The 11,132-nt window shown below is 42.9% G+C and overlaps 1 protein-coding gene across 2 annotated transcripts in view; it reads right to left on the bottom strand.

Moving 5' to 3' along the window:
• The window catches only part of enah (ENAH actin regulator), a 103,514-nt gene that overhangs the window by 70,525 nt on the left and 21,857 nt on the right, over positions 1-11,132 (bottom strand). The window contains exon 1 of one of the 2 annotated variants that reach the window (XM_034900448.1): positions 3,899-4,189. The exons of the other annotated variant lie outside the window; for it this stretch is intronic. Coding sequence (XP_034756339.1) covers positions 3,899-3,912 — 14 coding nt within the window. The 5' untranslated portion in view covers positions 3,913-4,189. Of the gene's footprint in view, positions 1-3,898; positions 4,190-11,132 lie in introns of those variants that run through there. 2 annotated transcript variants of the gene reach the window in all.

Raw genomic sequence — 11,132 nt, 5'->3', positions numbered from 1 at the left:
CCCTGAGGAATGCTTCCAGCACCTTGTTGAATCTATGCCACGAAGAATTGAGGCAGTTCTGAAGGCAAAAGGGGTCCAACCCGTTACTAGCATGGGGTACCTAATAAAGTGGCCGGTGAGTGTATGTTAAAACTGATTGTCATTCTGGAATATGTTGTCCTTTACAAGAACATAAAACAGATCTTGATTTTGTATACATATACCTATATATTTATATTTCATGGATGGTAGCTCAATTTGGCTGTTTTTGGCAACTTTTTGTAGGAACAGCTCGCACATCCAAACTAATTATATTGTGCATGTGTGTTTACTTGAGTAATTTCTGTGCTTATAATATTGAGTGTAAATGGTGTAACCATTAGAAATTATAATAATTCATGAGCATTTGCGCTATGTCATTGTAATGGCCACTGATTGAAGTTGTATTGAGTAGGTTAATCTATTTGTGTATCTGAGTATGTATTGTAATTCAAACAAATGTGAGCATGTAGGAATGAAATGGATATGATAGCAGTAATAACAGAATAGGTGTACATATTGGCACACATGGAAACATGAATCTACATTTTTTAAGAGGTTAAGTCAAAACATTTTTGAGTCACTGTAAATTCTTAAAGTATGCATGTAATTTTTTATGCAGTATTGCAATTTCATTGGGATGGTTTGCAGGTATGAGTGCAAAATGACATGGGTTTTGTCTTGACTGAAAGTCCCTATTGTCCCACACCTGGAGACACAGAGCGGGAGGGGATAAATGTATTTAAACTTGGCAATGGGAATGAGAACAGGTGGCCCAAGCATGTCTTTGTATTGGGCAACAGGTGTTGTGCCAAAAAGTGCTCAGCTGCCGTAAACTGTTATTTAAGGTACACAAACACGTTAGATGAACGCCAAGTTCCTCGGCTCTCCGGCACGTCATTTCGTTGCCAGCGGTGCCTCAAATTTCTTATGCTACCTGGATTTGTGATGGCTCGACAAAAAAAAGAGGACAAGCCTGGCCCAAATGAACCGCGCTTATAGTGAGATAAAGTTGTGAAAAAAAGAAAACCAACCAATGGGTCTGCGAGCCATGCGCTCCAAACGGGCACTGATCTAGTCTGGATAAACTACAGGCTTGTAGCAGTTCTAACAATTGATTTGAAATTGGTCTCATGCGTTCTTTGGCAGTTTGTGGAAGTGCACATTATGTTAGAATGGATTTGTGTCTGAAAAATCTGATTAAAAAGCATCATCATCAGTACAGTACAATGAAGAAACTTTCAACATTATCTGTCCCATTTTATGTGGCTGATTTTAGACCATAGAATTATTTTATAACATTGTTACACATTTTATATAACAAATGGTCAACAATGGCGCATTTCATTCAATATGTTACAAACTGTCCCCCACACAAAGCACAGAGTTTCTTATTACTGCCACCATGGCAGAACTGAAAAGAACACAGTGTAAAACAGTAGCCTTTGTCTTCTCATCACTCCCCCGGGACGTTTCCAGGAACACTGAGGTGCTCATGAATCATTTTACATGAAACTGATAGTGTTCAGCAGAAGCTGACGTGGTGCTTTCACTAGTCATGTCTTTCTCCTCTGCAGATTGACCCTGAAACTAGGGAGTGAAGCAAACAATATGTTTTAGAAGTAGTGAAATGGCTTCACAGATCTTACACGTATAATATATCCTTGTATCTGGTTCCTGTCTGCCAGCTCTGGACTCAAACACCTATGCCACGCACTGTCACTTTTATCACATGTAAACAGTTCATTTAGTTGGACATTATTCTCCAGAGGTAAACAGCAAGACTTCACCTGCCAACTGTGACATCATGTGAGCTGGCAGGTGCGTCGGTGTTGCAGGTGATCCACTCGACAGAGCTGTGAGGAAGGGAAACACTTATTGACCTTCATTTTACAAGCTGAGAAAATGTTTCATTAAGGACACACATGACACAACAGTCATTACAATGATCTACCCCAAAGAGGAAACCTATCAATTGCAGTTTAACACTGAAACTTTTTCACATTAATTTGCGAAATAAATGATTTTCTCCACCTATATATTTTGATCCAATGGCTCTGTGAGATAGTATCAGCTGTAACAGTTAATGGTAAAGCCAATAGCTACTGTCTGAAGCAGCAGTTTACCAAAGCCAACAGAATGGCGGGTCTCCTCTAATGAAACATTGTAATTGTCACAATCTCCAAGTTAAACTTTCATTCATACCATATCAATCTTTTAAGCTTTAATTTAATAGTTCTGTAGACTGCCACTCAAAACTGCCTCCGCCTTCTCGGCAAACAAAAAGTAGAGATCTCAATTGAATCTGTTCATATGTTGTCCTATATGAACTCTGGACAATGTCCAAGGAATCAGGTTTGGACATAGCCCGAAGTTTCCCTTCCTCACATGTAGCACCAACAGCAGCTTGACTGTTTTAGATGCATTCCCACTTATTGGAAATCCTCCGTTTGGTTTTTGATGTTTATTTTCTTCTGGTTTAGCACCAGCCGCGTGACAGAAACGTCATCAACACGGCCACTTGCTCGGTGTGAACTCTCTGGACAATAAGGGGCTGTGTTCACATAATCGGACACTAACCTGACTTTGTAGTCAGGAGCTGGCAGGGTAAAGACCCTTTAATGTGCGGTCCAACTGATTCCCACATTTTTGTTTTCAAAAACAGCTCTTTCATGTTTCAATGTTGACGGTATTTTCTTTCTTTGTTACAAATGTTGAAACCTGAACACAAATGGGTTTATAAAGGTTTCATGAGGGTTCGGATTCCATTGGCCATGCATTGACAGTTTGGGGGTTTGGCCATAGACCATCTGCTGTGGGTGGGTCCACTAGTGAGCACGATTAGAGCCAGAAACAGAAATATGATGCCTTTCAAGAAGAACCAAAGGTAAATATTCATGACGAAGTCATTCATGTTCTTACTGCCAACTGTGGTCATGCTTTACAATGTCAAACTGTCTGCATAGATCAGACACAGATAATAAATACACTCATCAAATATAACTAAATTAAGTCAATATAAAACTGGGACTGTTATTAAACAGTATTAGTGTGCTTGACATATTGTGATTATAGTTTCAAATGTAAATTGTATCTAAACAATCTAGGATGACACAGACGGCAGAACAGGAGCATAACTCTGTCTTTTGTTGTCCCGTCTGGACAATGATGTCACTGTTGCTGGGTGAACTGACCGACAACAGATGACATGCAGACAGATGCTAAGTCAACACTGCAGCTTCATGTAGGAGGTGACATCACACTGAGCAGTGGATCAATACAAACATTACTTCTGTTGCATTGAGATGTACACATTCCTTGAACATCACATGTAACCACAAAGAGCTAAGGGAAATATTGCTTTAGGGTGAAAAACACAACGTAGATAGCTAGACAGAAAGGTGACACATTTTGTAAGGCGTTTGCTTGCATGACTTGCAAGGAAGCAGATATTTACGGGTTGCTTTAGCTCATTTACATTTCAGAAATTCAGCACTTCACAAATCAACAAACTGTATATGGGAAATTAACATGAAAGAGGCATCAAACAGCCTCCATCACCACCACAAACTATAATAATAAGTTCTCTGGAAATACAGCAGCTCCAAAAGCGCTGCTTCATCTTACAGAGAGACCTAACTCCCTTGGATTGGACTCTGAGTTTAACACATGAGCTTCTCATCTGTGAGAGAGGCTCCAAATAACGAATGAATAGGTGGCTGGCGCTAAAAGCTAAAGCAAGTTCCTCATATGAGTTAGAAGAGAGACACAGGGCTATCCCTCAATCAGAAGCCTGGATTGTAAATGCTTTACGTGACCTGCTACCATCTAAATAAATTACAGTAGCTCCACCGCTTCTCAAACAGCCGCTGAAACTTACGAGTCTCGAGTCATCTGGGCGTCTCGGGTGAATCCGGCACCTACGCCTAAAAAAGAAGCTGCTGTTGGACGTTTGGTCAAATTCCTAAAATGTCCACTTTCTCCACAGACAGAGTGAGTGAGCAGCTGCGTGGCTGGCTCCAACACAGACTGGCTGACTTCAGAAGGGGGAGGTCAACCGCCGTTTAGATGGACAGTGACAGTGGTGAAGCCCCCACTAGCATGGCCAGCTGGTAACACCTCCTCCTCATTTCCCCCATGCATGCACCTACCCACACTGGAGCCAGGGCTAAAAGTGGAGCAGCTGGGTGGGGGAGTGGTGGGTGCAATGGGTCTACAGTTGGGGGTTGTCTCTCTGTCCTTTCCTAAAATAGACATTCTGACCTGCACACGTCATCAGCTTGGAAAATGTGCGAGATTGTTAGAGGTTTCCTCATGCTGATACAGATGTTACCAACTGGTACCAAAGAAGGAAACATGCCATCCCAAGTCAGTGACATCATCGATTCAAGTCTCAGTGAAACCCAGCTCATGGTGGCCTAGTTAAAGTGTCAACCTTTACGCACAAAGGTAAGTTCCCCAGTTAGAGAAACTAACTTGGGTTATGACAGTTTGGGCTAAGACAAAATGGTCTCGGGTGTTAAAGTTGTAAAGATGTTTGCATAGTTGCATTATTGGAAACGTTTTTGGTGCTTTAACCCATACAAGGGACTAAAAGTCAGGACATCTACTGTAGGTCTCTGCTACTTTGATTTTGGAAGTCTTTTTTATCAGTCTCTTTGAGTCTCTCAACTTCATTAAATAAAGTTCCTAAATCCCTGAACTCCTGACCAATAAACTCAATTTGGAGATGCGCTGGCCCAATCCCAATGTCCGGACTATAAGACTCACAGACTTTGGAGCGCTTTTTTTCAAAATTCGTAAGGGCTTAGGGTTGTCCCGATGTCAAATCTCAAAGGGCGTGAGGGTTTGAGTACACACTGACCGAGCCCTTTCCGTGAGTCTGCATCAATGCAGAGTTCACCAAAGGGAATTACCCACAGTTCAAAGCGTGATGTTTACCGCAGAGACCACAGGGAAATCCAGAAATTACAAAAGGTAAACAGCATGTCACACGACCACGGAGCAGAGTGGACCTGTTCTCCAGCTTGTAGAACAAGAGTTTTAATAAATGTGCAATCAGCCAGCCGTCTCCTGGGCCTTGGCCATGTGGAAAGCAACAAACTTACAATCAAAAGACACAAGTGTCAGCATCATCTCTATTATTAAGCGTTGCCAAGGTAACGTGTGATCTCATGAAGTGCTGTCCCAATCCCATTTATACCTATCTGAGCCCATGTGGCCACACACACTCACTCACTCACTCAGCAGCTGGCATCCATTGAGTCTGTGAGTCTTTAGTCCTTAGTCCTCAGGGCTCACTTTGGGATTGGGCCATTGTGTCTTTAAACATTTGTCAAAAAGTCATGTTCAAAATGTCGTTAGGCCAAGAAATATATTTTTTGAAGATTGCACCCTTTTCTACACTAGTCATCAGTATGGCCGGGTCTCGTAACCTATTGTAACAATTCTGATTCCAATTCTTTGAATTCATATCAGGTCAAATGCTTATGATGAACTCATTTTGTCGAGACAACAAAGAAATACAAAAGACCCGTGCCCTTGGAAAGGAATTGGGAAGGCAGTGTGAGGCAGCCAGTGGAAGGGCCGTTCAGAAGAGGAAGATGCATGTAGGCAACACTCTGTGTTAGAAGGATACTGAGGCCTTGATTCAACTGAATAAATAAGGGTAGAAGTGCAACCTGAGTACCATCAACGTATACCATTCAATGTGAAAAAATATCATCCGTTCTATGGATGAAATCTCCCCATTGTCATTTATTGAGGGCCAGTGGAGAATGGGTGCAGAGGGAAAAGGAACCTGGGATCCTACATGGCTTTGAACTGCATGTTCTATATTGACCTGAGAAAGGCCAACACAGGTACAGTGGTGTGAAAAAGTGTTTGCCCCCTTCCTCATTTCCTGTTCCTTTGCATGTTTGTCACACTTAAGTGTTTTGGAACATCAAAACAATTTAAACAATAGTCAAGGACAACACAAGTAAACACAAAATGCAATTTGTAAATGAGGGTGTTTATTATTAAAAGGTGAAAAAAAATCTAAACCATCATGGCCCTGTGTGCAAAAAAGTGATTGCCCCCTAAACCTAATAACTGGTTGGGCCACCCTTAGCAGCAACAACTGCAACCAAGCGTTTGCGATAACGTGCAATGAGGCTTTTACAGCGTCCTGGAGGAAGTTTTGCCCACTCATCTTTGTAGAATTGTCCTAATTCAGTTACATTAGAGGGTTTTCGAGCATGAACGGCCTTTTTAAGGTCATACCACAACATCTCAATAGGTTTCAGGTCAGGACTTTGGCTAGGCCACTCCAAAGTCTTCATTTTGTTTTTCTTCAGCCATTCGGTGGTGGACTTGCTGGTGTGTTTAGGATAATTGTCCTGCTGCAGAACCCAAGTTCGTTTCAGCTTGAGTACACAAACAGATGGTCGGACATTCTCCTTCAGGATCTCTTGGTAGACAGCAGAATTCATAGTTAATTTTATCACGGCAAGTCTACCAGGTCCTGAAGCAGCAAAACGGACCCAGACCATCACACTACCACCACCATATTTTACTGTTGGTATAATGTTCTTTTAATGAAATGCAGTGTTCCTTCTACGCCAGATATACTTGGAAACACACCTTCCAAAGATTTCCACTTTTGTCTCATCGGTCCACAGAATTCAATTCAATTTCAATTCAATTTTATTTATAGTATCAATTCATAACAAGAGTTATCTCAAGACACTTTACAGATAGACCACACTCCATAATTTACAAGGACCCAACAGTTCTAGTAGTCTCCTCCAGAGCAAGCAACAGTGCAACAGTGGCGAGGAAAAACTTCCTTTAAGGCAGAAACCTTGGACAGACCCAGGCTCATGGTAGGCGGTGTCTGACGACCGGTTGGGGTTAGAATGAAGAGTGGAAATAACAAAAATAGAAAGAAATAGTAGTTGGTAGCAGTTCTTTGTAGTAGTTCATGGCATGGCAGGACGCTGTGCAGCATTACAAGGCACAGCAGGACGTAGCAGGACGTAGCTGGGCACCGCAGAGTATGTTGACCCAAAAGTCTTGGGGATCATCAAGATGTGTTGTGGAGAAACTGAGACGAGCTTTGATGTTCTTTTTGCTCAGCAGTGGTTTTCTCCTTGGAACTCTGCCATGCAGGCCATTTTTGCCCAGTCTTTTCCTGATGGTGGAGGCATGAACGCTGACCTTAACTGAGGCAAGTGAGGCCTGCAGTTCTTTGGACGTTGTTGTAGGGTCTTTTGTGACCTCTTGGATAAGTCGTCGCTGCGCTCTTGGGGTAATTTTGGGCGGCTGGCCACTCCTGGGAAGGTTCACCACTGTGCCATGTCTTCGCCATTCGTGGATAATGGCTCTCACTGTGGTTCGCTGGATTCCCAAAGCTTTGGAAATGGCTTTACAACCCTTTCCAGACTGATAGATCTCAATTACTTTCTTTCTCAATTGTTCCTGAATTTCTTTTGTCTCTCGGCATGATGTGTAGCTTTTCAGGATCTTCTGATGGACCTTACTGTGTCAAGCAGCTCCTATTTAAGTGATGCCTTGATTGTGAACAGGTGTGGCAATAATCAGGCCTGGGTGTGGCTAGAGAAATTGAACTCAGGTGTGGACAACCACAGTTATAGTATGTTTTAACAAGGGGGGCAATCACTTTTTCACACAGAGCCATGATGGTTTGGATTTTTTTTCACCTTTAATAATAAACACCTTCATTTACAAATTGCATTTTGTGTTTACTTGTGTTGTCCTTGACTATTGTTTAAATTGGTTTGATGTTCCGAAACACTTAAGTGTGACAAACATGCAAAGGAACAGGAAATGAGGAAGGGGGCAAACACTTTTTCACACCACTGTAATTAATGACGCTGTATCAGTAACACTCCGTCACATATGGCCTTGACCCTAAAAGAATAGTTAGGTCATGTAAAATACACCATGAAGGCCAAAGGCTAAAATATATCCAGTGTCTGTCGTCAGTCCAACCAGTCGGTCAAGTTTACTGGTAAGAGCCACTGCCACAGTATGTGAGCTCCTAAATAACCCGAGCTGTCTGCAAAGACCCAAATAGATACAGTCCGCCTGTCATCATGCTATGATGGGACGAAATCATGCTGTTTAAATTCAACAGGGAGCAAAACCTTGGTCCTCTGGTAGCCAAAATCCAAGTCAATATGTAGACTAACTGTGGTGTACAACAGTGACAACATTTCTATCAATGTTCCACTACTAAAGCCAAATAAAAGGCATAGTGAAGAGGCTGACTCTAGATTTGAGGATAAAACAGGAGCACTATACGACCAGTGGAGAGACAGACAGAAACAGACAGAGGCTCAGGCAGAAAAGCAGAGGGACAGACAGACAGAGGGACAGGCAGACAGGCAGAGACAAACAGAGGGAAAAGCAGATAGGCACAGGCCAAGAGGCAGAGACAGAGGCAGAGGACAACAGGCAGAGACAGATAGGCAGAGGAAGGGAAAGCAGTTTACCATGGCAATAAACAGAAAGAGCCAATGTATCACTTCTTTTACACTCCCCCCCCCCTTTCACCCTCTCTCTAACACACTCTCCATTCATCCATCCCTTTCCCTCCAGCCCACTCTTTCTCATTCTCTCTCCATCCATTCACCGTCCCTCCTCTCGTCTCCTCAGCTCACCTCTCATGCTAATAGACCATTGATGCGGTCTCTATAGTGATGCACTTTTCATTTTATTGGAGAAGAACGGGCCAGTGAACTGATAGGATTAGGGTCAAACAGAGCAATGTGTGTGTAATAAATGTGTGTGTGGCTACACAGAGTGAGTAACCGATTATTCCAGGTTTTTCTTTTTCAAGCAGTGTGTGTGTGTGTGTGTGTGTGTGTGTGTGTGTGTGTGTGTGTGTGTGTGTGTGTGTGTGTGTGCATGAAAAACATAATATACAGTAGATCTGCCAGCATGGGGTTGCTGACTCAACTATCTGCAGCAAATCATTAGCTGTGTTTGGTAGCAACGCTCTGTTGCTACAATATGTTCCCATTTATCAAACTCCAATGTGGTTACATCTGGAAAATATGAGAGCTGAAAGAGCAATTTACATGTTTTAAACAAGACAGTTACAGTACATGTGGCAGCTGTCTGGTATGGGCTCTTAATGTCGATGTTACAGCAGGTCGCTCTGCCGCCAGTTGGACAAGAAATAAAGTAATGCATGCACTGGGTGACTTCACCAGATTATTCCAATCAAACAACTCAAGTTGGCGGATGTCACCTGGTTTATCCATGCACACTGTACAGGTTGTAAGCACTCAACTCCTTACTCCTGTTGGAGGGCACTCTCACTTGCTCAAGTACGTAAAGCTGCTTTTATGCATCTCAGCTGCTCTGGTAAGACAACAGAAGCCTTTATCATATTCAACCTGAGTAATCCACAGCATTTACATTTCTGTCTTAACGGAATCTTCAGGAAACTAAGGAAGCTAAGCTGCTGATGCCGTGAGCACAATTTCCATGCCATACTGCAGATAGCTCTGGGTTATATGTTATGGACCGCCTGTGTAATGGTTAAACTGACAGGTAATCAAATTCTCAGGTTATTGTTCATGTCTTTCTAATTCTGTCTCTGTACAGCAATAGCCTTAATACCTCATCCCTCACAGCTTAAAATCGACACCAGACCAACATCAAGAAATACATCGCTATGTTTGTCTTTTAGGTTTATCAGAGTAGGACAAGGACCTCCTCGTGTTGACTCACACAACGCTTTAAAATCTTCCCTCGAGCAAAATATGACTACACTAACGTGCTTCTTGCTTAGGTTAAAAAAGGGTTTGTTTGGGCCCCTGCCACCTCTGCAGCCGCTCCAAAGGAATCACACTCACAGAGTAGTCTGTTTGAGTGTGTTGGGGTTTTATTTAGGACTTTCAGGGACTGTTTCCTGGGTTAACAAACAGCTGCCATAACAAGGCTTATGGCATCTGCAGACGTGTAAGACAATGAGCTACAGGAAGTCTAAACATACAGGCACAACACTGATGATGTACTCATTACGTGAGTGTTTTCACACCTAAGTTTGGTCCGTTACGCAGTCACGCGAGCCCTGGAGCCTTTTGCGTGATGTCTGGTTGGTTCCAGGGGAACAAATGCAAAACGCTTCGGCATAGCCTTAATGATCTAAAACAGGGGCGCTTGGGTAGCCCACCTGGCAGAGCGTTTGCCCAAATACAGAGGCTCTGTCCTCAACGCAGTGGCTGCGGGTTCACTTCTGAACTGCGGCCCGTTGCTGCATGTTATTCCCAATATTTCTCCCCTTTCATGTCTAATCTGTCCTATCACAAATAAAGGCCTAAAATAACAAAATAAATATCTTTAAAAAATGATGATTCTAGAAACTGGTTACCACTTTTACCATCTTAGTTTAGTGTGTTAGCGTGCAAACATTTGCTAAATAGCACAAAGTACAGCTAAGGCTGATGGGAATATCATTTATCAACCGATGTGTTGCACAAACTGCATGTAACCCATCCAAACGTTGTGGAGATTTTACACTCTGAGCCCCAATGGTCCTGGCGGGCCTGTCCTGCAGGCGGGGGCTGGGGGTTGAGGAAAGGTTTCAGCTGCTGGTGGCACTAGCGGAAAAGTCAGGATCACCAAAGTCATTAGGATTTATTTTCTCAGCACCATGAATCTTAGCCAATTCATCCAATAGCAGTCGAGATATTTAAGTGTGGACAAAAGGGGGGGACTGCCTAACAGAGTGGAATAACCAAGAGTGCTCTGCTGCAGCTCACAGGTACACACTAAATAAAACGATGGATGGAAGAACAAAGCAGCAAAGTTAAACTGGAACTGCCCTGCAGAGTCTCCTTGCAGGGCCTCAGCAGCTCATTGTGACCATGATGTCAAAAAGACTGCAGGGGTCGCAGCACAGAGCTTTGGATCCAGCCTGCTACTGTGGTCAGAAGTAAAGATAGAGAGAAGGAGTACAAAGGCTGGTAATAAGCTGATTGATGGTGGAAAGACAAAGAGGAATGAAGCGTGCAGAGAGGAGGGGAAGCTGTTTCATACTTTACATGTTAGGCTGACAGCAAACAGTCAGCAGTGGGCGTTCATTAATTAAATTGTTG

Source organism: Etheostoma cragini, chromosome 18 (assembly GCF_013103735.1).
Source record: "Etheostoma cragini isolate CJK2018 chromosome 18, CSU_Ecrag_1.0, whole genome shotgun sequence".
Taxonomy (NCBI): domain Eukaryota; kingdom Metazoa; phylum Chordata; class Actinopteri; order Perciformes; family Percidae; genus Etheostoma; species Etheostoma cragini.
This window is presented reverse-complemented; position numbering and strand designations above follow the sequence as displayed.